General features: G+C 50.0%; 1 protein-coding gene across 4 annotated transcripts; it reads right to left on the bottom strand.

Moving 5' to 3' along the window:
• Nucleotides 1–851: 851 nt before the first annotated feature.
• Nucleotides 852–14077, bottom strand: LOC116938092 (uncharacterized). Of its 4 annotated transcripts, none has more exons than XM_076064863.1 (7): nt 13947–14077; nt 10873–10941; nt 7598–7663; nt 7025–7549; nt 5129–5315; nt 3557–3632; nt 870–1457 (listed from the first exon to the last, which is right to left on the bottom strand). In XM_076064863.1, the coding sequence occupies exons 2-7, from the start codon at nt 10928–10930 to the stop codon at nt 996–998; spliced, it is 1374 nt and encodes a 457-aa protein (XP_075920978.1). In that variant the 5' UTR covers nt 10931–10941; nt 13947–14077; the 3' UTR covers nt 870–995. The 4 variants fall into 4 exon arrangements, with proteins under 4 accessions (XP_075920976.1, XP_075920975.1, XP_075920978.1 ...); XM_076064862.1 differs by having other exon boundaries at nt 7025–7561; XM_076064861.1 differs by having other exon boundaries at nt 852–1457; nt 5129–5312; nt 7025–7663.
• Between the last annotated feature and the right edge of the window lie 12666 nt (nt 14078–26743).

A 26743-nucleotide genomic window follows, 5' to 3' on the forward strand; every position in this document is an offset into this window, starting at 1 on the left:
ACAGACACACACACACACACAGAGAGACACAGTCAGTCACATGCACAGACACAGTCACACAGTCAGTCACACACAGAGAGACACACAGTCAGTCACACACAGACACACACACACACAGAGAGAGAGACACAGTCAGTCACACGCACAGACACAGTCACACAGTCAGTCACACACAGACACACACACCAAAGAACCATCTTTAACACACACACACACAGTCAGTCACACACAGACACACACACACACAGACATAGTCACACAGTCAGTCACACACAGCCACACAGACACACAGTCAGTCACAGACATAGACACACACAAACAGCACACAGTCAGTCACACACAGACACACACAGTCAGTCACACACAGACACACACAGACACAGACACACAGTCAGTCACACACACAGTCAGTCACACACACACACACACACAGACATACAGACAGACAGACACACACACAGAGAGACACACAGTCACACACAGACACACACACACACACAGTCAGTCACACACAGTCAGTCACACACAGACACACACACACACACAGACACACAGTCACACAGTCAGTCACACACAGACACACACCCACACAGACATACAGTCACACAGTCAGTCACACACAGACACATACACACACACACAGTCAGTCACACACAGACACACACACACAGACATACAGAGAGACACAGTCAGTCACACACACACACAGACACAGTCACACAGTCAGTCACACACAGACACACACACACACACAGTCACACACAGACACACACACACACAGACACACAGTCAGTCACACACAGACACACACACACACACAGTCAGTCACACACAGACACACACACAGACACAGACACACACACACACACACAGACACACAGTCAGTCACAGACATAGACACACACACATACACACAGTCAGTCACACACACAGTCAGTCACACACAAACACACAGACACAGACACACATACACACACTCAGACACACACAGTCAGTCACACACACAGTGACACACACACATACACACAGTCAGTCACACACACAGAGTGGTGAGTGAGTAGTGGTGTGTGAGTGGGTGAGTGGGTGAGTGAGTGTGTGAGTGGGTGAGTGGGTGAGTGTGTGGGTGAGTGGGTGAGTGAGTGAGTGGTGAGTGAGTGGTGAGTGAGTGGTGAGTGAGTGGTGAGTGAGTGAGTGGTGAGTGAGTGGTGAGTGAGTGAATGAGTGAGTGAGTGAGTGGTGAGTGGTGAGTGAGTGGTGAGTGAGTGGTGAGTGAGTGGTGAGTGAGTGAGTGGTGAGTGAGTGGTGAGTGAGTGGTGAGTGAGTGGTGAGTGAGTGGTGAGTGAGTGAGTGGTGAGTGATTCACGCTGTAGTTCTGACAACACTAGTTGTCGTTGCTCTATGCTGGCGAACTTGATGAAACACTGCAGCACACGCGTGGAGTCGTGGCTGAAGGCGATCTGTGGGGTCAACAACATCAACAACATCAACAACAACAACATCAACAACAACAACATCAACAACAACATCAACAACAACATCAACATCAACAACAACAACAACATCAACAACAACATCAACAACAACAACATCAACATCAACATCAACAACAACAACATCAACATCAACAACAACATCAACATCAACAACATCATCAACAACAACAACAACATCAACAACAACATCAACAACATCAACAACATCAACAACAACAACATCAACAACAACATCAACAACAACAACATCAACAACAACATCAACAACAACATCAACAATAACAACAACAACAACATCAACAACATCAACAACAACATCAACAACAACAACATCAACAACAACATCAACAACAACATCAACAACAACAACAACATCAACAACAACATCAACAACAACATCAACAACATCATCAACAACAACATCAACAACAACAACATCAACAACAACAACATCAACAACAACATCAACAACAACATCAACAACAACGTCAACCAACAACAACAACAACAACATTAGAATCAACGTCATGTTTGAGTCTCTGTGTGTGTGTCTGTCTGTGTGTGTCTGTGTGTGTGTCTGTGTGTGTGTCTGTGTGTGTGTCTGTGTGTGTGTCTGTGTGTGTGTCTGTGTGTGTGTCTGTGTGTGTCTGTGTATGTCTGTGTGTCTGTGTGTGTGTGTGTCTGTGTGTGTCTGTGTGTCTGTGTGTGTGTCTGTGTGTGTGTCTGTGTGTGTGTCTGTGTGTGTCTGTGTGTCTGTGTGTGTGTGTGTGTGTGTCTGTGTGTGTGTGTGTCTGTGTGTGTGTATGTGTGTGTGTCTGTGTGTGTCTGTGTGTCTGTGTGTGTGTGTATCTGTGTGTGTGTGTGTATGTGAGTGTGTATGTGTGTCTGTGTCTGTGTGTCTGTGTGTGTATGTGTGTGTGTGTGTGTCTGTGTGTGTGTCTGTGTGTCTGTGTGTGTGTCTGTATGTGTGTGTGTCTGTGTGTGTATGTGTGTGTGTGTGTGTCTGTGTGTGTGTCTGTATGTGTGTGTGTCTGTGTGTGTGTCTGTGTGTGTCTGTGTGTGTCTGTGTGTGTGTGTGTGTATGTGAGTGTGTATGTGTGTGTGTGTGTGTCTGTGTGTGTGTCTGTGTGTGTCTGTGTGTGTCTGTGTGTGTGTGTGTGTATGTGAGTGTGTATGTGTGTGTGTGTGTGTCTGTGTGTGTGTCTGTGTGTGTCTGTGTGTGTCTGTGTGTGTGTGTGTGTATGTGAGTGTGTATGTGTGTGTATGTATGTGTCTGTGTGTGTGTCTGTGTGTGTGTCTGTGTGTGTGTGTGTGTCTGTGTGTGTGTGTGTGTGTGTCTGTGTGTGTGTCTGTGTGTGTGTGTGTCTGTGTGTGTGTCTGTGTGTGTGTGTGTGTGTGTCTGTGTGTGTGTCTGTGTGTGTGTGTGTCTGTGTGTGTGTGTGTCTGTGTGTGTGTCTGTGTGTGTCTGTGTGTGTGTCTGTGTGTGTGTCTGTGTGTGTCTGTGTGTGTCTGTGTGTGTGTGTGTGTATGTGAGTGTGTATGTGTGTGTATGTATGTGTCTGTGTGTGTGTCTGTGTGTGTGTCTGTGTGTGTGTGTGTGTCTGTGTGTGTGTGTGTGTGTGTCTGTGTGTGTGTCTGTGTGTGTGTGTGTCTGTGTGTGTGTCTGTGTGTGTGTGTGTGTGTGTCTGTGTGTGTGTCTGTGTGTGTGTGTGTCTGTGTGTGTGTGTGTCTGTGTGTGTGTCTGTGTGTGTCTGTGTGTGTGTCTGTGTGTGTGTGTGTGTGTGTCTGTGTGTGTGTCTGTGTGTGTGTGTGTCTGTGTGTGTCTGTGTGTGTCTGTGTGTGTCTGTGTGTGTCTGTGTGTGTGTGTGTCTGTGTGTGTGTGTGTCTGTGTGTGTGTCTGTGTGTGTCTGTGTGTGTGTCTGTGTGTGTGTGTGTGTGTGTCTGTGTGTGTGTGTCTGTGTGTGTGTGTCTGTGTGTGTGTGTGTCTGTGTGTGTGTGTGTATGTGTCTGTGTGTGTCTGTGTGTGTGTGTCTGTGTGTGTGTCTGTGTGTGTGTCCACTGACCGTCTTGATGTGTCCACGGAGCAGCTGCTCAAGTTCGGACATCAGCTCAAGGCGCTTCTGCTTTGAGCAGTCCTTCCTGAGAGCAGTTAGACACACACACACACTCAGACACACACACTCAGACACACACACACAGACACACACAGACACACACACACACACACACAGACACACACACAGACACACACACACACAGACACACACAGACACACACACACACAGACACACACAGACACACACAGACACACACAGACACACACACAGACACACACACAGACACACACACACACAGACACACACACACACAGACACACACAGACACACACAGACACACACAGACACACACAGACACACACACAGACACACACACAGACACACACACACACAGACACACACACAGACACACACACAGACACACACACAGACACACACACACACAGTCACACACAGACACACACAGACACACACACAGACACACACACAGACACACACACACACAGACACACACACAGACACACACAGACACACACACACACACACAGACACACACACACACACAGACACACACACAGACACACACACAGACACACAGACACAGACACACACACACAGACACAGACACACACAGACACACACACACACACAGACACACACACAGAGACACACACACAGACACACAGACACACAGAGACACACACACACAGAGACACACACACACACATACACACACACAGACACACACACACACACACACACACAGACACACACACACACACACAGACACACACACACACACATACACACACACAGACACACACAGACACACACACACAGACACACACACACAGACACACACACACAGACACACAGACACACACACACACACACACAGACACACACACACACACACACAGACACACACAGACACACACACACACACAGACACACAGACACACACACACACAGACACACACAGAGACACACACACAGAGACACACACACAGAGACACACACAGACACACATAGACATAAACACCCACCCACTTACTCACCAACCCACCCTCTCACTAACTAACTCACTCACCCACCCACTCACCCACCCACTCACCCACCCACTCACCCACCCACTCACTCACTCACCCACCCACCCACCCACTCACCCACCCACCCACCCACTCACCCACCCACCCACTCACCCACCCACTCACCCACCCACTCACTCACTCACCCACCCACTCACCCACCCACTCACCCACTCACCCACCCACTCACCCACCCACTCACCCACTCATCCATCCACTCACCCACCCGCCCACCCACTCACTCACCAACTCACCCACCCACTCACTCACCCACCCACCCACCCACCCACTCACCCACCCACCCACCCACTCACCCACTCACCCACTCACTCACCCATTCACTCACCCACTCACCCACCCACCCACCCACTCACCCACCCACTCACCCACCCACCCACCCACCCACCCACTCACCCACCCACCCACCCACTCACCCACCCACCCACTCACCCACCCACCCACCCACTCACCCACCCACCCACCCACTCACCTGCGCACACTTTCCCACAGACGCTTGCCCTGTGTCACCACGTCAAAGCCACCACGTTCGAGGCGTTTCCGCTCCGCTCTCCTCACCCGCTGGGCCATCCGCTCACCCACACGGTCGGGGCCAGCCTGACCAACACCCTCACCAACAGCCTCACCAACACCCTCACCAACAGCCTCACCATCAGCTGCTGTCTCACAGAGGAGGGGGTGGGTGAGTGAGTGGGTGGGTGAGTGAGTGGGTGGGTGGGTGAGTGGGTGAGTGGGTGGGTGGGTGGGTGAGTGGGTGGGTGGGTGGGTGAGTGGGTGGGTGGGTGGGTGGGTGAGTGAGTGAGTGAGTGGGTGGGTGAGTGAGTAAGTGGGTGAGTGGGTGGGTGAGTGGGTGGGTGGGTGGGTGAGTGAGTGGGTGGGTGAGTGGGTGGTTGAGTGGGTGAGTGGGTGAGTGAGTGGGTGGGTGAGTGGGTGAGTGGGTGAGTGAGTGAGTGAGTGGGTGGGTGAGTGGGTGGGTGAGTGAGTGGGTGAGTGAGTGGGTGGGTGAGTGGGTGAGTGAGTGAGTGGGTGGGTGGGTGAGTGGGTGGGTGAGTGAGTGGGTGAGTGAGTGGGTGGGTGAGTGAGTGGGTGAGTGAGTGGGTGGGTGAGTGAGTAAGTGGGTGAGTGGGTGGGTGAGTGGGTGGGTGAGAGAGTGGGTGAGTGGGTGAGTGGGTGAGTGAGTGGGTGGGTGGGTGAGTGGGTGAGTGGGTGGGTGGGTGGGTGAGTGAGTGGGTGAGTGAGTGAGTGGGTGAGTGAGTGAGTGGGTGAGTGAGTGAGTGAATGGGTGAGTGAGTGAGTGGGTGGGTGGGTGAGTGAGTGGGTGAGTGGGTGGGTGAGTGAGTGGGTGAGTGAGTGGGTGGGTGAGTGAGTGAGTGAGTGGGTGGGTGAGTGAGTGAGTGGGTGAGTGGGTGGGTGAGTGGGTGGGTGAGAGAGTGGGTGGGTGGGTGAGTGAGTGGGTGGGTGAGTGGGTGAGTGAGTGGGTGAGTGAGTGAGTGGGTGAGTGAGTGGATGGGTGAGTGGGTGAGTGAGTGGGTGAGTGAGTGAGTGGGTGAGTGAGTGGGTGGGTGAGTGAGTGGGTGAGTGAGTGGGTGGGTGAGTGAGTGGGTGAGTGAGTGGGTGAGTGAGTGAGTGAGTGGGTGGGTGGGTGAGTGAGTGAGTGAGTGGGTGGGTGAGTGAGTGGGTGAGTGAGTGGGTGGGTGGGTGAGTGAGTGAGTGGGTGGGTGAGTGGGTGGGTGAGTGTGTGGGTGAGTGAGTGGGTGAGTGAGTGGGTGGGTGAGTGAGTGGGTGGGTGAGTGGGTGGGTGAGTGTGTGGGTGGGTGGTGAGTGAGTGGTGAGTGAGTGGGTGGGTGGTGAGTGAGTGGTGAGTGAGTGGGTGGGTGGTGAGTGGGTGAGTGGTGAGTGAGTGGGTGGGTGGTGAGTGGGTGAGTGGTGAGTGAGTGGGTGAGTGGGTGAGTGAGTGGTGAGTGAGTGGGTGAGTGGTGAGTGAGTGAGTGGTGAGTGAGTGGGTGAGTGGTGAGTGAGTGGTGAGTGGGTGGTGAGTGAGTGGGTGAGTGAGTGAGTGGTGAGTGAGTGGTGAGTGAGTGAGTGAGTGGTGAGTGAGTGGTGAGTGAGTGGTGAGTGAGTGGGTGGTGAGTGAGTGGTGAGTGAGTGGTGAGTGAGTGGTGAGTGAGTGGTGAGTGAGTGGTGAGTGAGTGGTGTGTGAGTGAGTGGTGAGTGAGTGGTGAGTGAGTGGTGAGTGAGTGGTGAGTGAGTGAGTGGTGAGTGGTGACTGAGTGGGTGAGTGGTGAGTGGTGAGTGAGTGGTGAGTGGTGAGTGAGTGGGTGAGTGGTGAGTGAGTCTCTGTGAGTCTCAGTGAGTCTCAGTCTCTCACCTCCGCTGGTTGGCCGCCCGTTCTTCTTAAAGGCACCTGTGCCATTCTTCTTAAAGGCACCCGTGACATTCTTCTTAAAGGGACCCGTGCCGCTCTTCTTAAAGGCACCTGTGCCGCTCTTCTTAAAAGGAGCCGTGCCGCTCTTCTTAAAGGCACCTGTACCGTCCTTCTTAAAGGAACCCGTGCCGTCCTTCTTAAAGGGACCCGTGCGATCCTTCTTAAAGGGACCCGTGCCGTTCTTCTTAAAGGGACCCGTGCCGCTCGTCTTAAAGGGACCCGTGCCGCTCTTGTTAAAGGGACCCGCGCCGTCCTTCTTAAAGGGACCCGTGCCGTCCTTCTTAAAGGGACCCGTGCCGTCCTTCTTAAAGGGACCCGTGCCGTCCTTCTTAAAGGGACCCGCGCCGCTCTTCTTAAAGGGACCCGTGCCGCTCTTCTGAAAGGCAGCCGGCGGCGGTGTTTTGGCCGCTCTGCCGATTCTCTGACTGGCTCCTCCTCTTCCACCTCCTCTTCCACCTCCTCTTCCACCTCCTCTTCCACCTCCTCTTCCACCTCCTCTTCCACCTCCTGTTCCACCTCCTCTTCCACCTCCTCCACCTTTGTCTCCCGGGAGCACGCGAGATTTCTTCGCGTGCGCAGAATCTATGGATCACCGCAACCAACGTCAGAGTTGGGAGTCTATGGGTCTCTGTTTGGTGGTGAGTCTATGGGTCTCTGTGTGATGGTGAGTCTGTGGGTCTCTGTGTGATAGTGGTGAGTCTATGGGTCTCTGAGTAGTGGTGAGTCTATGGGTCTCTGTTTGGTGGTGGTGAGTCTATGGGTCTCTGTGTGGTGGTGAGTCTATGGGTCTCTGTGTGGTGGTGGTGAGTCGATGGGTCTCTGTGTGGTGGTGAGTCTATGGGTCTCTGTGTGGTGGTGGTGAGTCTATGGGTCTCTGTGTGGTGGTGAGTCTGTGGGTCTCTGTGTGGTGGTGAGTCTATGGGTCTCTGTGTGGTGGTGAGTCTGTGGGTCTCTGTGTGGTGGTGAGTCTATGGGTCTCTGTGTGGTGGTGAGTCTATGGGTCTCTGTGTGGTGGTGAGTCTATGGGTGTCTGTGTGGTGGTGAGTCTATGGGTCTCTGTGTAGTGGTGAGTCTATGGGTCTCTGTGTGGTGGTGAGTCTATGGGTCTCTGTGTGGTGGTGAGTCTATGGGTCTCTGTGTGGTGGTGAGTCTATGGGTCTCTGTGTAGTGGTGAGTCTATGGGTCTCTGTGTGGTGGTGAGTCTATGGGTCTCTGTGTGGTGGTGAGTCTATGGGTCTCTGTGTGGTGATGAGTCTATGGGTCTCTGTGTGGTGAGTCTATGGGTCTCTGTGTGATGGTGAGTCTATGGGTCTCTGTGTGGTGGTGAGTCTATGGGTCTCTGTGTGGTGGTGAGTCTATGGGTCTCTGTGGTGATGAGTCTATGGGTCTCTGTGTGGTGGTGAGTCTATGGGTCTATGTGTGGTGGTGAGTCTATGGGTCTCTGTGTGGTGGTGAGTCTATGGGTCTCTGTGTGGTGGTGAGTCTATGGGTCTCTGCGTATGGTGAGTCTATGGGTCTCTGTGCAGTGGTGAGTCTATGGGTCTCTGTGTGGTGGTGAGTCTATGGGTCTCTGTGTAGTGAGTCTATGGGTCTCTGTGTGGTGGTGAGTCTATGGGTATCTGTGTGGTGGTGAGTCTATGGGTTTCTGTGTGGTGGTGAGTCTATGGGTCTCTGTGTAGTGGTGAGTCTATGGGTCTCTGTGTGGTGGTGAGCCTATGGGTCTCTGTGTGGTGGTGAGTCTATGGGTCTCTGTGTGGTGGTGAGTCTTAGGGTCTCTGTTTGGTGGTGAGTCTATGGGTCTCTGTGTAGTGAGTCTATGGGTCTCTGTGTGTGGTGAGTCTATGGGTCTCTGTGTAGTGGTGAGTCTATGGGTCTCTGTGTGGTGGTGAGTCTATGGGTCTCTGTGTGGTGGTGAGTCTATGGGTCTCTGTGTGGTGGTGAGTCTATGGGTCTCTGTGTAGTGAGTCTATGGGTCTCTGTGTAGTGGTGAGTCTATGGGTCTCTGTGTGGTGGTGAGTCTATGGGTCTGTGTGGTGGTGAGTCTATGGGTCTCTGTGTAGTGGTGAGTCTATGGGTCTCTGTGTGGTGGTGAGTCTATGGGTCTCTGTGTGTAGTGGTGAGTCTATGGGTCTCTGTGTGGTGAGTCTGAGTGGTGAGTCTGAGTGTTGAGTCTGAGTGGTGGTGAGTCTATGGGTCTCTGTGTAGTGGTGAGTGTGAGTGGTGAGTGTGTGTGGTGAGTGGTGAGTGGTGAGTGTTGAGTGGTGAGTGTGAGTGGTGAGTGTGAGTGGTGAGTGTGAGTGGTGGTGAGTGGTGAGTCTGAGTGGTGAGTGTGAGTGGTGAGTCTATGGGTCTCTGTGTAGTGGTGAGTCTGAGTGGTGAGTGTGAGTGGTGAGTGTGTGTGGTGAGTGGTGAGTGTAAGTGGTGAGTGTGAGTGGTGAGTGTGAGTGTGTGTGGTGAGTGTGAGTGGTGAGTGTGAGTGGTGAGTGTGAGTGGTGAGTGGTGAGTCTGAGTGGTGAGTGTGAGTGGTGAGTGTGTGTGGTGAGTGGTGAGTGTGAGTGGTGAGTGTGAGTGGTGAGTGAGAGTGGTGAGTGTGAGTGGTGAGTGTGAGTGGTGGTGAGTGTGAGTGGTGAGTGTGAGTGGTGGTGAGTGTGAGTGGTGAGTGTGAGTGGTGAGTGTGAGTGGTGGTGAGTGGTGAGTCTATGGGTCTCTGTGTAGTGGTGAGTGTGAGTGGTGAGTGTGAGTGGTGAGTGTGAGTGGTGAGTGTGAGTGGTGAGTGTGTGTGGTGAGTGTTAGTGGTGAGTGGTGAGTGTTAGTGGTGAGTGTGAGTGGTGAGTGTGAGTGGTGAGTGAAGAGTGGTGAGTGAGTGAGTGTGAGTGGTGAGTGGGTGGTGAGTGTGAGTGGTGAGTGGTGAGTCTGAGTGGTGAGTGTGAGTGGTGAGTGTTAGTGGTGAGTGTGAGTGGTGAGTGTGAGTGGTGAGTGATGAGTGTGAGTGGTGAGTGTGAGTGGTGGTGAGTGTGAGTGGGTGGTGAGTGGTGAGTGTGAGTGGTGAGTGTGAGTGGTGAGTCTGAGTGGTGAGTGTGAGTGGTGAGTGATGAGTGTGAGTGGTGAGTGTTAGTGGTGAGTGTGTGTGGTGAGTGTGTGTGGTGAGTGTTGAGTGTGTGTGGTGAGTGTGAGTGTGTGTGGTGAGTGTGAGTGGTGAGTGTGAGTGGTGAGTGTGAGTGGTGAGTGTGAGTGGTGAGCGTGAGTGGTGAGTGTGAGTGGTGAGTGTGAGTGGTGAGTGTGAGTGGTGAGTGTGAGTGGTGAGTGTGTGTGGTGAGTGGTGAGTGGTGAGTGTGAGTGGTGAGTGTGAGTGGTGAGTGTGAGTGGTGAGTGTGTGTGGTGAGTGGTGAGTGGTGAGTGGGAGTGGTGAGTGTGATTGGTGAGTGTGAGTGGTGAGTGTGAGTGGTGGTGAGTGGTGAGTCTATGGGTCTCTGTGTAGTGGTGAGTGTGAGTGGTGAGTGTGAGTGGTGAGTGTGAGTGGTGGTGAGTGGTGAGTCTATGGGTCTCTGTGTAGTGGTGAGTGTGAGTGGTGAGTGTGAGTGGTGAGTGTGAGTGGTGAGTGTGAGTGGTGAGTGTGAGTGGTGAGTGTGAGTGGTGAGTGTGAGTGGTGAGTGTGAGTGGTGAGTGTGTGTGGTGAGTGGTGAGTGTGAGTGGTGAGTGTGAGTGGTGAGTGTGAGTGGTGAGTGGTGAGTGTGAGTGGTGAGTGTGAGTGGTGAGTGTGAGTGGTGAGTGTGAGTGGTGAGTCTGCTCACCATTCCCAGGACCATCCTGTCCCTGCTTCCTCTTCATCCCCACCACTCCGTCTCCCATTGCTCACGGTGCTGTAAGGCAAAGATCCCCCACATAGCTCACCCACCCACTCACCCACCCACCCACTCACCCACCCACTCACCCACCCACTCACCCACCCACTCACCCACCCACACACTCACTCACCCATCCACCCACTCACTCACTCACCCATCCACCCACTCACCCACTCACTCACCCACCCACTCACTCACCCATCCACCCACTCACTCACCCACTCACCCACCCACTCACTCACCCACTCACCCACCCACTCACCCACCTACTCACCCACTCACTCACTCACTCACCCATCCACCCACTCACCCACTCACTCACTCACCCATCCACCCACTCACCCATCCACCAACTCACCCACCCACTCACTCACTCACTCACCCACTCACCCATCCACCCACTCACCCATCCACCCAATCACCCACCCACTCACTCACCCACCCACTCACCCACTCACTCACTCACTCACCCATCCACCCACTCACTTATCCACCCACTCACTCACCCATCCACCCACTCACCCACCCACTCACTCACTCACCCATCCACCCACTCACTCACCCATCCACCCACTCACTCACTCACCCACCCACTCACCCACTCACTCAACCATCCACTCACTCACTCACCCACCCACTCAACCACCCACCCACTCACCCACCCACTCACCCACTCACTCACCCACACACTCACCCCCTCACTCACTCACCCACCAACTCACCCACCCACCCACTCACTCACCCACCCACTCACCCACCCACGCACTCACCCACCCACTCACTCACCCACTCACCCACTCACCCACTCACTCACCCACTCACTCACCCACTCACCCACTCACTCACCCACTCACTCACCCACTCACCCACCCACGCACTCACCCACTCACCCATCCATCCACTCACCCACCCATCCACTCACCCACTCACTCACCCACTCACCCACCCATCCACTCACCCTCCCATCCACTCACTCACCCATCCACTCACCCTCCCATCCACTCACCCTCCCATCCACTCACCCTCCCATCCACTCACTCACCCATCCACTCACCCTCCCATCCACTCACTCACCCATCCACTCACTCACCCATCCACTCACTCACCCATCCACTCACCCTCCCATCATCTACTCACTCACCCATCCACTCACCCTCCCATCCACTCACCCATCCACTCACCCTCCCATCCACTCACCCTCCCATCCACTCACTCACCCATCCACTCACCCTCCCATCATCCACTCACTCACCCATCCACTCACCCTCCTATCCACTCACTCACCCATCCACTCACTCACCCATCCACTCACTCACCCATCCACTCACCCTCCCATCATCCACTCACCCTCCCACCTAAACCCCATCCACCCACCCAATCACACAACCACTGACACACACAGACACACATAGACAAAGATCCCCCGTATAGCCTTAACAGACTGTAGGGGCAAGTGCTGTTACACGAGGGGATGGATAGCCACCAGCATCACGGCCGGCCGCCTTTGTCTCCCCAGTGCTCAGGATGTTTACTACACCACCACTACAAACAACCACCCCCACCACTAGAACCACCATCACTACCACCACTAACACCATCACTACCACAACCACCACCACTACAACCACCATTACTACCACCACAACCACCATCACTACCACCACTACCACTAACACCACCACTACAAACAACCACCCCCACCACTACAACCACCATCACTACCACCACAACCACCATCACTACCACCATTACCACCACTAACACTACTAACACCACCACCATCACTACCACTATAACCACTACCACAACCACCACTACCACCACCACCGCTACCACCACAACCACCACCACTACCACCATTACCACCACTAACACTACCACTACTACCACCACTACTACCACGACCACCACTACCACCACCATCACTACCACCACAACCACCATCACTACCACCATTACCACCACTAACACTACCACCACTACCAACCCCACAACCACCACCACCACCACAACCACCACCATCACTACCACCACAACCACCATTACCACCACTAACACTACCACCACTACCAACCCCACAACCACCACCACGACCACCACCACTACAAACAACCACCCCCACCACTACCACAACCACCATCACTACCACCACTAACACTAACACCACCACTAACACTAACACCACCACGACCACCACTAACACCACCACTACAAACAACCACCCCCACCACTACAACCACCACCGCTACCACCACAACCACCATCACTACCACCATTACCACCACTAACACTACCACCACTACCACCACGACCACCACCACCGCTATCACCACAACCACCATTACCACCACTAACACTACCACCAGCACAACCACCACTACCACAACCACCACCACCGCTACCACCACAACCACCATTACCACCACTAACACTACCACCACTACAACCACCACTACCACAACCACCACCACCGCTACCACCACAACCACCATTACCACCACTAACACTACCACTACTACCACCACCACCACAACCACCACTACTACCACGACCACCACCACAATCACCATCACTAACACTACCAGCACTACCAACCCCACAACCACCACCACCACGACCACCACCACGACCACCACCACTACCACCACCACAACCACCATCACTACCACGATAACCACTACCACCACCACCAAAACCACCATCACTACCACTATAACCACCACCACCACCACTACCACCACCACTCCACGTGGTCAGAGTCCCCACTACCCCCCACTACCCACCCACGAACGCCGGCATAGGGCGCTCCGAAGCCCGCGGGGCGACTCAGGCAAGACCGAGGCTTCCCGCGAGGGGGGTAGGCCGCAAAAATGTTAAAACATTTTAGTTTAAAGTGTTTAAAAACAAAAAGAGGTAAATTTCTGCAGCAGCAGCATCAGCGCCATCGGCAGCGGCGGACTTTGTAAATAAAACGATGTTTTAAAGAAGAAAATAAACAAAATTGTAAGTTTGTAACTCACCGCCTTGAGACGATTTTACACTCAGCACCACCACCACCACCACGATGCCACTGGTGGGAGGAGTCACGCGCGATGACGTCACTCGCCAGGAGTGGGAGGGGCAGAGGTGACGTCATTCAACCGGGGATAGTGTGGGTGGGGAAGTGGGGGGGGGAGGTGGAGTACGTGATGACATCGGCACGTCGGTGAGTTGAGGTTGCGTGGTGATGTCATCGTTCGACGTGGTGACGTCATCCACCCAGGGGAAGGTTGGGGTGCGTGATGACATCGGAACGTCGGCGAGGTCGGTTGCGAGATGACGTCAATCGACGTGATGACGTACGGCGCGGAGGGGGTTGAGGGAGAGGGGGACGTGCATGATGACATCATCACGTCGGCGAGGTCGGTTGCGTGATGACGTCAGCGACGTCTTGACGTCATGCGGGGAGGGTCTACCACACAACTATTCGATCTTTCTTTAAAACCTTTCCACGTGACTTTGTGGGGCCGTCCATAAATGACGTCACGCAATTTTGGACGAATTTTGACCCCTCCCCCCTTTCGTCACATGACGTCACAACAAGTCAGACCCCGCCCCCTCAAATATGACGTCACAACGCTCTGCCACCTCCTCCCCCAATAAAAAAACTCGTTTCGGATCTGAATCTTGGTCCTTTGGGTAAAGTCTCCGCCACGTGGAATGAGAATAAAATAATAAAATAATAAACCAATAAACCAAAAAAATAACACATTCATACAATAATAAAACAATAAAATAATAAACAAATAAAATAATAAAGCAAAACAACAATAAACCGGTAAAATAATAAAATTAGAAAATTTTAAAACAATAACATGATAAAATAATACAACAATAAAATATTAAAATAATACAGCGATAGAATAATAAAACAATACAATAATAAAACAGTAAAAATAATAAAACAATACCTTGATAAAGCAGTAAAAATAATAAAATATTAAAACAGTACAGTTATAAAATAATAAAATTCCAACATTGTGAAATAATAAAATAATAAAATAATGTGCTGCCAGACGCTAACATTATAAAATAATAAACCAAATGAATAATAACATATTAAAATAATACTCTTGTACAATGATAAAGCAATAAAATTATAAAACAATAAAAATAATAAAATAATAAAGCAATAAACCTATAAAATAATAAAATAATAAAACTTCGACGTGGTGGAACAATAAAATGATGAAATATTAAAATAATAAAATAGTAAACCGATGGAGTAATAACTGTTAAAATAATAAAATAATGAACCAATTCAGTGATACAATTATAAAATAATAAAAAAAAATTATACTAAAATGAAAAAATATCACAGTGGCACAATACTAAAACAATAAAAAAATAAAATAATACTCCAATAATATAATAAAATAATAAGTTGGTAAAATAATAAAATATTGAGCTGTTGAAATAACAAAATAATAAATTTATAAATTTATTTAATAATATGACAATAAAATAACAATAAAATTATCACGACGTTTCGGCCACAACACAAGCGGCCTTCATCAGGTGAAGGGACAGCGCTCGCTCCAGCGCTGTGCTCCAGACAGCCTGGTCCCCTTCACCTGATGAAGGCCGCTTGTGTTGTGGCCGAAACGTCGTGAGAATTTCATCGTGTTATTTTATTTTATTATTTCACTCACATTCTACACGGCGGTGACTTTACCCAAAGAGCCAAAGAAGATGAATCCTTGCAGTCACGAAAACTTTAAATCGAAATTTACATTTATTATATCGATGTACTTCACCTGAAGAGGGCTACTTGTGTTGTGGCCGAAACGTCGTGAGAATGTTATTTTATTATTTTATTATTTAATTATTATCATTCTACGTGGTGGTGACTTTACCGAAATAACCAAAGAAGACATGATCAAATTCTCACGACGTTTCGACCACAACACAAGTAGCCCTCTTCAGGTGAAATAACAAAAACTGTCGGGACAACCTGAAGAGGGCTACTTGTGTTGTGGCCGAAACGTCGTGAGAATTAGATAATTTTATTATTTTATTATCATTCTACGTGGTGGTGACTTTACCGAAAGAGCCAAAGAAGACGTGATAAAATTCTCACGACGTTTCGGCCACAACACAAGTAGCCCTCTTCAGGTCGTCCCGACAGTTTTGTTACTTCACCTGAAGAGGGCTACTTGTGCTGTGGTCGAAACGTCGTGAGAATTTTATCACGTCTTCTTTGGTTCTTTCGGTGAAGTCACCCCCACGTAGAACGAGAGTAAAATAATAAAATAATGAAATAATAAAATAAAACAATTAAATTCTCACAACGTTTCGGCCACAACACAAGTAGCCCTCTTCAGGTGAAGCAACAAAAACTGTCGGTACGACAGAGCTCCCAATGAGCGGTTGCTAAGATTCGTATCGTCTTGTTAAGGTGGATGAAGAGACGTGAAACGTCTAGACAAAGGAGTTTTTTAAGTATCAACGCAGGAGAATTCAGCGTTGAAATAGCTGAGGGATTAGCTTGTGACAGAGATAGCTGTGTTAAAGTCAGAGTTTACCTATCAACAGAGGCGTTTAGTGTATGGACGCTAAAGGACTCCAACTACCCAAATTTCATACAGTAAGCCATCTGGCTACCATGAGAGATTGGTTCATGAGGCTATCCACGTGTACAAACACAGAGACAACTTCAACCGAGAAGATGGATTCTGGGCTTAGCAATCATTGGAAGGATTTGATAAACCATTTCGGGTCTTAATTGATTGTTCACGCTTACGGCTACCATGAGAGATTCGTTCACGAGGCTATCCACGTGTACAAACACGGAGACAATTTCAACCGAGAAGATGGATTCTGGGCTTAGCAATCATTGGAAGGATTTGATAAACCATTTCGGGTCTTAATTGATTGTTCACGCTTACGGTTACCATGAGAGATTCGTTCACGAGGCTATCCACGTGTACAAACACGGAGACAATTTCAACCGAGAAGATGGATTCTGGGCTTAGCAATCATTGGAAGGATTTGATAAACCATTTCGGGTCTTAATTGATTGTTCACGCTTACGGTTACCATGAGAGATTCGTTCACGAGGCTATCCACGTGTACAAACACGGAGACAATTTCAACCGAGAAGATGGATTCTGGGCTTAGCAATCATTGGAAGGATTTGATAAACCATTTCGGGTCTTAATTGATTGTTCACGCTTACGGCTACCATGAGAGATTCGTTCACGAGGCTATCCACGTGTACAAACACGGAGACAATTTCAACCGAGAAGATGGATTCTGGGCTTAGCAATCATTGGAAGGATTTGATAAACCATTTCGGGTCTTAATTGATTGTTCACGCTTACGGTTACCATGAGAGATTCGTTCACGAGGCTATCCACGTGTACAAACACGGAGACAATTTCAACCGAGAAGATGGATTCTGGGCTTAGCAATCATTGGAAGGATTTGATAAACCATTTCGGGTCTTAATTGATTGTTCACGCTTACGGTTACCATGAGAGATTCGTTCACGAGGCTATCCACGTGTACAAACACGGAGACAATTTCAACCGAGAAGATGGATTCTGGGCTTAGCAATCATTGGAAGGATTTGATAAACCATTTCGGGTCTTAATTGATTGTTCACGCTTACGGCTACCATGAGAGATTCGTTCACGAGGCTATCCACGTGTACAAACACGGAGACAATTTCAACCGAGAAGATGGATTCTGGGCTTAGCAATCATTGGAAGGATTTGATAAACCATTTCGGGTCTTAATTGATTGTTCACGCTTACGGTGGCTTTCAGAGAGCATACATTATAATTTTTCGTCTCCCCCCTCCTCTGTTTCAGAACATAGATGGACTTGTCCTTCTAAATAAACTGCCAAATCGCTGCCCGTGGTGCTAACGTTTTTTTTATAAATAAATAAATGCACCGTCAAAAATAAATAAATAACTGCGTACAAACCGCCACTCCTTTCAAATGTTTATTGCCGTTGGTTTTTCACACCTGATGATGACCGTTTGCGTTATGGTCGAAACGTCGTGAGAATTTTTATAGTTTTGTATTTATTATTTTATTGTTTCCCTTCAACGTGGTGGTGACTTTACCGAAAGAGCAAATAATATGAACATAGCTATTTCTGTCACAAACAAATAATGGGAGGCTGATCGATGCCCGGGTGCAGTCAAGGGATGGCTCCCTATTGCTCAACCACGTTATGTATGCTGATGATTTGGTAATAGCTGCTCAGTCAGAGGAGGAGTTGGAGACGCTGCTGCTGAGACTGGAGCGTGCCACTAAGAGGTGGGGCCTTACCATCAGCCCCACCAAAACTAAGCACCTGCCTGGGTATTTTGTACCATCGGACACTCCACCCCCACAACTCCCGATCGGTGATGGGGCAGTTGTGGAGAGAGTGGAGAGTTTCCCATACCTGGGCAGTGTGCTTATGACTGGCTCCAGTTTAACAGCAGAGGTCTCACTCCGAATCAGTCGAGCGGCAATATCTTTTCATCGGTTGCGTAACGCTGTGTGGAAGCTACCTGGTCTGTCGCTCCGCACTAAGCTTCAGGTCTTCTCGGCCACGGTCATTCCCTCCCTTCTCTACGCTTGCGAAACGTGGACCCCCCTAATGGAACATCTTCGCCGGTTAGAAACATTTAGACTGGCCTGCCTACGATCCATCCTGGGTTTAACCAGACTGGATTGTGTGAGGAGCTCACAAATCCTTGAAAGATCTGGGCAGGGTCCCATCGGTGAGCTCCTCCGGCAGGCAAGGCTGCGATGGCTGGGTCATGTAGCCCGCATGCCCAGCCACCGCATGCCGAAACAGCTTTTGTTTGGCCGGATTGAGGGGGCTAAGCGGGCGCGGCACGGGCTAGAGAAGAGATGGAGTGATGTGGTACAGGAGGACGTGGAGCTGAGTGGACTTGCCGATGACTGGTACCAGCGGTGTCAAGATCGGCCTCTGTGGAGGAGGCTCGTGAAGGATGCTACTGGGCAGTTGGAGGCAGTCGCCCTCCAACAACAACGGAGGGCGGAGGAGCGACGCTCACAACAACGAGCGGAGCGCCGGGTGGCTAAAGCACAGCAGGTTGGCACAGTAGGGGGCACAGGTGGTGCATCAGCCAGTCATCTCAGTCAGTCGACCCGTGGCACCTGGGTCTGCCCAGTGACCTCCTGCCAGCGGGCGTTCGACACTTCACGTGGCCTCACGGTGCACATAGCCTGGCACAAGCGTCGTGGTGACGTCACCGCCACTTATTTGCGATTGGCGGTTGTTGTTGTGTATCTGTCTGTGTGTTTGCATCTACGTGTGTGTATCTGTCTGTGTGTGTATCTTTGTGTCTGTATCTGTATGTGTGTGTCTGTGTGTGTATCTGTGTGTGTGTGTGTATCTGTGTGTGTATGTCTGTGTGTATCTGTCTGTGTGTGTGTCTGTGTGTGTCTTTGTGTATCTGTGTGTGTGTATCTGTGTGTATCTGTCTGTGTGTGTCTGTGTGTGTATCTGTCTGTGTGTGTGTATCTGTGTGTCTGTATCTGTGTGTGTCTGTGTGTGTGTGTGTCTGTGTGTGTATCTGTGTGTGTGTGTATCTGTGTGTGTATGTCTGTGTGTATCTGTCTGTGTGTGTATGTATCTGTGTGTGTGTCTGTGTGTGTGTCTGTGTGTGTGTCTGTGTGTGTCTGTGTGTGTGTCTGTGTGTGTGTCTGTGTGTGTGTGTCTGTGTGTGTCTGTGTGTGTGTGTCTGTGTGTGTGTGGGGAGCGGTGGGTGTAGTGGTTAGCGCTACGCCGCGCTACAAACCCAACAACCCGAGTTCGATTCCCGCTCAGGGCCACCACCGGCGACGATTATTCCAACCGCTCCTGGGCCTCCCCTAGGTCGACTCAGCCTCAAACGACTAACTGCTGTGCTGTGTGTGAACATCGCCACTGGGGGAGACAAAGGCGGTCGGGCGTGGCGCTGGCCACCCACCCCCTCGTGCCTGATACATGGAAATGAAATGAATGACAACCTCGCCGAAATAACAAAAAAGCTTCGCGGAAAAGTTTTTTTTTTTAAAAACTTGCGAAAGACACTCTCAAAACTATCGCTGACTGCAGGAAGCGAATTATTAAGTGACACACATATTACAATTCCTCATGGGGGAAACACATACTAATTAACGGATTACTAGCGTAGCATCTAATCACAATAACAGACGTTACAACTAATTGCTAAGCTGCAACTCGTTACTAATCATGACCATTGACCGATTGCCGATCGATTATATAATCACTGCACCTGAAGTGAGTTAAATGATGATGACATCACCCTGCTGCTACTTTATTTAAGACCGGGGAGCAAGTGGAGAGGGCTTTAACATTCTGGAAGAATTGCTGCGATGACGATGATGATGCTGGTGATGTAGTTACCAGCGAAACGTCACGGCACTAACTACAAACTGTGAATGTTGTGGATTCACTCTTCAACAACAACAACAACACAGCGGTGTGGGGGCTAAAGTAGTGAACTATTTTGAGTCTTTTGTCAACGAGGATTGGTCAGGTTCAGGTCAACGGGGATTGGTCAGCTCAGGTCAACGTGGATTGGTCAGGTTCAGGTCAATGGGGATTGGTCAGCTCAGCTCAACGGGGATTGGTCAGCTCAGCTCAACGGGGATTGGTCTGGTTCAGGTCAACGGAGATTGGTCAGGTCAGGTCAACGTGGATTGGCCAGGTTCAGGTCAACGGGGATTGGTCTGGTTCAGGTCAACGGGGATTGGTCAGCTCAGCTCAACGGGGATTGGTCTGGTCAGGTCAACGTGGATTGGTCAGGTCAGGTCAACGTGGATTGGTCAGGTTCAGGTCAATGGGGATTAGTCAGCTCAGGGCAACGGGGATTGGTCAGGTCAGGTCAACGGGGATTGGTCAGCTCAGCTCAACGGAGATGATTGGTTCTGTCAGTAGGGGGGGTAGGGTGTCACGTGCCCCCTCCCGCCCCCCCCCCCAATGATCCGATAGAAAGCCCGAATTTCGATCGGATAATTTTATTTTATTTTTTTATTTTTATTTCCTACCGACGCGACTTTAGCGAAAGAACCAAGAATATGAATTCGTGAAATTACACATTTCACAATTTTTCATTTCATTTTTATTGATTTTATTACTTTTCAAGACAATATATACAGCAGTGTCTATGTGTGTGTGTGTCTATGTGTGTGTGTGTCTATGTGTGTGTGTCTATGTGTGTGTGTCTATGTGTGTGTGTGTCTATGTGTGTGTGTCTGTGTGTGTGTGTGTCTATGTGTGTGTGTGTCTGTCTGTGTGTGTGTCTATGTGTGTGTCTATGTGTGTGTCTGTCTATGTGTGTCTATGTGTGTGTGTGTCTGTGTGTGTGTGTCTATGTGTGTGTGTCTATGTGTGTGTCTGTGTGTGTGTGTCTATGTGTGTGTGTCTATGTGTGTGTGTCTGTGTGTGTGTCTGTGTGTGTGTGTCTATGTGTGTGTGTCTATGTGTGTGTCTATGTGTGTGTGTGTCTGTGTGTGTGTCTGTGTGTCAATGTGTGTGTGTGTCTATGTGTGTGTGTGTGTCTATGTGTGTGTGTGTCTGTGTGTGTGTCTATGTGTGTGTGTGTGTCTATGTGTGTGTGTGTGTCTATGTGTGTCTATGTGTGTGTGTCTATGTGTGTGTGTGTCTATGTGTGTGTGTGTGTCTATGTGTGTATGTGTCTATGTGTTTGTGTCTATGTGTGTGTGTCTATGTGTGTGTCTATGTGTGTGTGTCTATGTGTGTGTGTGTCTGTCTGTGTGTGTGTCTGTGTGTGTCTATGTGTGTGTGTGTCTGTGTGTGGGTGTGTCTGTCTGTGTGTGTGTCTGTGTGTGTGTGTCTATGTGTGTGTGTCAATGTGTGTGTGTGTGTCTGTGTGTGTGTCTATGTGTGTGTGTCTGTCTGTGTGTGTGTCTATGTGTGTGTGTGTCTGTGTGTGTGTCTATGTGTGTGTGTCTATGTCTGTGTGTGTCTATGTGTGTGTGTGTCTATGTGTGTGTGTCTGTGTGTGTGTGTCAATGTGTGTGTGTGTCTATGTCTGTGTGTGTCTATGTGTGTGTGTGTCTATGTGTGTGTGTGTGTCTATGTGTGTGTGTCTATGTGTGTGTGTGTCTGTGTGTGTGTGTCTATGTGTGTGTGTCTATGTGTGTGTCTATGTGTGTGTGTCTATGTGTGTGTGTCTATGTGTGTGTGTGTCTGTGTGTGTCTGTGGGTGTGTGTCTGTGTGTGTATCTGTCTGTGTGTGTATCTGTCTGTGTGTGTGTCTGTGTGTGTGTCTGTGTGTCTGTGTGTGTGTCTGTGTGTCTGTGTGTCTGTGTCTGTGTGTGTCTGTGTGTGTCTGTGTGTGTGTGGGGAGCGGTGGGTGTAGTGGTTAGCGCTACGCCGCGCTCCGAACCCGGCGAACCCGAGTTCGATTCCCGCTCAGGGCCACCAACCGGTGACGATTATTCCAACCGCTCCTGGGCCTCCCCTAGGTCGACTCAGCCTCAAACGACTAACTGCTGTGCTGTGTGTGAACATCGCCACTGGGGGAGACAAAGGCGGTCGGGCGTGGCGCTGGCCACCCACCCCCTCGTGCCTGATACATGGAAATGAAATGAATGACAACCTCGCCGAAATAACAAAAAAGTTTCGTGGAAAAGTTTTTTTTTTTAAAAACTTGCGAAAGACACTCTCAAAACTATCGCTGACTGCAGGAAGCGAATTATTAAGTGACACACATATTACAATTCCTCATGGGGGAAACACATACTAATTAACGGATTACTAGCGTAGCATCTAATCACAATAACAGACGTTACAACTAATTGCTAAGCTGCAACTCGTTACTAATCTTGACCATTGACCGATCGCCGATCGATTATATAATCACTGCACCTGAAGTGAGTTAAATGATGATGATATCACCCTGCTGCTACTTTATTTAAGACCGGGGAGCAAGTGGAGAGGGCTTTAACATTCTGGAAGAATTGCTGCGATGACGATGATGATGCTGGTGATGTAGTTACCAGCGAAACGTCACAGTACTAACTACAAGCTGTAGATGTTGTGGATTCACTCTTCAACAACAACAACAACAGCGGTGTGGGGGCTAAAGTAGTGAACTATTTTTAGTCTTTTGTCGACGGAGATTGGTCAGGTTCAGGTCAACGGGGATTGGTCAGCTCAGGTCAACGGGGATTGGTCAGCTCAGCTCAACGGGGATTGGTCAGCTCAGGTCAACGGGGATTGGTCAGCTCAGCTCAACGGGGATTGGTCAGCTCAACGGGGATTGGTCAGGTCAGGTCAACGGGGATTGGTCAGCTCAGCTCAACGGGGATTGGTCCGGTCAGGTCAACGGGGATTGGTCAGCTCAGGTCAACGGGGATTGGTCAGCTCAGGTCAACGGGGATTGGTCAGCTCAGGTCAACGGGTATTGGTCAGCTCAACGGGGATTGGTCAGGTCAGGTCAACGGGGATTGGTCAGCTCAGCTCAACGGGGATTGGTCTGGTTCAGGTCAACGGGGATTGGTCAGCTCAGCTCAACGGGGATTGGTCAGCTCAGCTCAACGGGGATTGGTCTGGTTCAGGTCAACGGGGATTGGTCCGTCAGGTCAATGGGGATTGGTCAGCTCAGGTCAACGGGGATTGGTCTGGTTCAGGTCAACGGGGATTGGTCAGCTCAGCTCAACGGGGATTGGTCAGCTCAGGTCAACGGGGATTGGTCAGCTCAGCTCAACGGGGATTGGTCAGCTCAGGTCAACGGGGATTGGTCAGCTCAGCTCAACGGGGATTGGTCAGCTCAGCTCAACGGGGATTGGTCTGGTTCAGGTCAACGGGGATTGGTCAGCTCAGCTCAACGGGGATTGGTCAGCTCAGCTCAACGGGGATTGGTCTGGTTCAGGTCAAAGGGGATTGGTCAGCTCAGGTCAACGGGGATTGGTCAGCTCAGCTCAACGGGGATTGGTCTGGTTCAGGTCAACGGGGATTGGTCAGCTCAGCTCAACGGGGATTGGTCAGCTCAGGTCAACGGGGATTGGTCAGCTCAGGTCAACGGGGATTGGTCAGCTCAGGTCAACGGGGATTGGTCTGGTTCAGGTCAATGGGGATTGGTCAGCTCAGCTCAACGGGGATTGGTCTGGTTCAGCTGAACGGGGATTGGTCAGCTCAGCTCAACGGGGATTGGTCAGCTCAGGTCAACGGGGATTGGTCAGCTCAGGTCAACGGGGATTGGTCAGCTCAGGTCAACGGGGATTGGTCTGGTTCAGGTCAATGGGGATTGGTCAGCTCAGCTCAACGGGGATTGGTCAGCTCAGCTCAACGGGGATTGGTCAGCTCAGCTCAACGGGGATTGGTCAGCTCAGCTCAACGGGGATTGGTCAGCTCAGCTCAACGGGGATTGGTCAGCTCAGCTCAACGGGGATTGGTCAGCTCAGCTCAACGGGGATTGGTCTGGTTCAGGTCAACGGGGATTGGTCAGCTCAGCTCAACGGGGATTGGTCAGCTCAGCTCAACGGGGATGATTGGTTCTGTCAGTAGGGGGGGTAGGGCGTCACGTGCCCCCTCCCCCCCCCCCCAATGATCCGAAAGAAAGCCCGAATTTCGATCGAATAATTTTATTTTATTTTTTATTTTTATTTCCTACCGACACGACTTCAGCGAAAGAACCAAGAATATGAATTCGTGAAATTACACATTTCACAATTTTTCATTTTATTGATTTTATTACTTTTCAAGACAATATATACAGCAGTGTCTATGTGTGTGTGTGTCTATGTGTGTGTGTGTCTATGTGTGTGTGTCTATGTGTGTGTGTCTATGTGTGTGTGTGTCTATGTGTGTGTGTCTGTGTGTGTGTGTCTATGTGTGTGTGTGTCTGTCTGTGTGTGTGTCTATGTGTGTGTCTATGTGTGTGTCTGTCTATGTGTGTCTATGTGTGTGTGTGTCTGTGTGTGTGTGTCTATGTGTGTGTGTCTATGTGTGTGTCTGTGTGTGTGTGTCTATGTGTGTGTGTCTATGTGTGTGTGTCTGTGTGTGTGTCTGTGTGTGTGTCTGTGTGTGTGTGTCTATGTGTGTGTGTCTATGTGTGTGTCTATGTGTGTGTGTGTCTGTGTGTGTGTCTGTGTGTGTGTGTGTGTCAATGTGTGTGTGTGTCTATGTGTGTGTGTGTGTCTATGTGTGTGTGTGTCTGTGTGTGTGTGTGTCTGTGTGTGGGTGTCTATGTGTGTGTGTGTCTATGTGTGTGTGTGTCAATGTGTGTGTGTGTCTATGTGTGGGTGTCTATGTGTGTGTGTCTGTGTGTGTGTCTATGTGTGTGTGTCTATGTGTGTGTCTATGTGTGTGTGTCTATGTGTGTGTGTGTCTGTCTGTGTGTGTGTCTGTGTGTGTCTATGTGTGTGTGTGTCTGTGTGTGGGTGTGTCTGTCTGTGTGTGTGTCTGTGTGTGTGTGTCTGTGTGTGTGTGTGTCTGTGTGTGGGTGTCTATGTGTGTGTGTGTCAATGTGTGTGTGTGTCTATGTGTGTGTGTGTCAATGTGTGTGTGTGTGTGTCTATGTGTGTGTGTGTCTATGTGTGTCTATGTGTGTGTGTCTATGTGTGTGTGTGTCTATGTGTGTATGTGTCTATGTGTTTGTGTCTATGTGTGTGTGTCTATGTGTGTGTCTATGTGTGTGTGTCTATGTGTGTGTGTGTCTGTCTGTGTGTGTGTCTGTGTGTGTCTATGTGTGTGTGTGTCTGTGTGTGGGTGTGTCTGTCTGTGTGTGTGTCTGTGTGTGTGTGTCTGTGTGTGTGTGTGTCTGTGTGTGGGTGTCTATGTGTGTGTGTGTCTATGTGTGTGTGTGTCAATGTGTGTGTGTGTCTATGTGTGGGTGTCTATGTGTGTGTGTCTGTGTGTGTGTCTATGTGTGTGTGTGTGTCTATGTGTGTGTGTGTCTATGTGTGTGTGTCTGTGTGTATGTCTATGTGTGTGTGTCTGTGTGTGTGTGTCTATGTGTGTGTGTCTGTGTGTGTGTGTGTGTCAATGTGTGTGTCTATATGTGTGTCTATGTGTGTGTCGTGGTGACGTCACCGCCACTTAGTGGCGAATGGCGGTTGTTGTTGTTGTTGTGTGTCTATGTGTGTGTGTCTGTCTGTGTGTGTGTGTCTATGTGTGTGTGTCTGTGTGTGTGTCTATGTGTGTGTGTCTATGTGTGTATGTGTCTATGTGTGTGTGTCTATGTGTGTGTGTGTCTGTGTGTGGGTGTGTCTATGTGTGTGTGTGTCTGTGTGTGTGTCTGTGTGTGTGTCTATGTGTGTGTCTATGTGTGTGTGTCTGTGTGTGTGTCTATGTGTGTGTGTGTCTATGTGTGTCTGTGTGTGTGTCTATGTGTGTGTGTGTCTATGTGTGTGTGTCTATGTGTGTGTGTCTATGTGTGTCTGTGTGTGTGTGTCTATGTGTGTGTGTGTCTATGTGTGTGTGTCTATGTGTGTGTGTGTCTGTGTGTGGGTGTCTATGTGTGTGTGTGTCTGTGTGTGGGTGTCTGTGTGTCTATGTGTGTGTCTATGTGTGTGTGTCTGTGTGTGTGTCTATGTGTGTGTGTCTATGTGTGTGTGTGTCTGTGTTTGGGTGTCTATGTGTGTGTGTCTGTGTGTGGGTGTCTATGTGTGTGTGTGTGTCAATGTGTGTGTGTGTCTATGTCTGTGTGTCTGTGTGTGTCTATGTGTGTGTGTGTCTGTGTGTGTGTGTCTGTGTGTGTGTGTGTCTATGTGTGTGTGTGTGTCTGTGTGTGGGTGTCTATGTGTGTGTGTGTGTGTCAATGTGTGTGTGT

This window comes from Petromyzon marinus, unplaced genomic scaffold (assembly GCF_048934315.1).
Source record: "Petromyzon marinus isolate PM22_M1 ecotype Great Lakes invasive population unplaced genomic scaffold, UKy_Petmar_22M1.pri1.0 PM_Scaffold_83, whole genome shotgun sequence".
Lineage (NCBI taxonomy): Eukaryota > Metazoa > Chordata > Hyperoartia > Petromyzontiformes > Petromyzontidae > Petromyzon > Petromyzon marinus.

Coding starts and splice junctions, on each gene's coding strand:
- LOC116938092 (XM_076064860.1), bottom strand. CDS start 10,930: ATGGGAGACGGAGTGGTGGGGATGAAGAGGAAGCAGGGACAGGATGGT. Junction 7,664..10,872: donor ACAGGATGGTCCTGGGAATG/GTGAGCAGACTC, acceptor GGTGATCCATAG/ATTCTGCGCACGCGAAGAAA. Junction 3,633..5,128: donor CTGTGGGAAAGTGTGCGCAG/GTGAGTGGGTGG, acceptor AACTGCTCTCAG/GAAGGACTGCTCAAAGCAGA.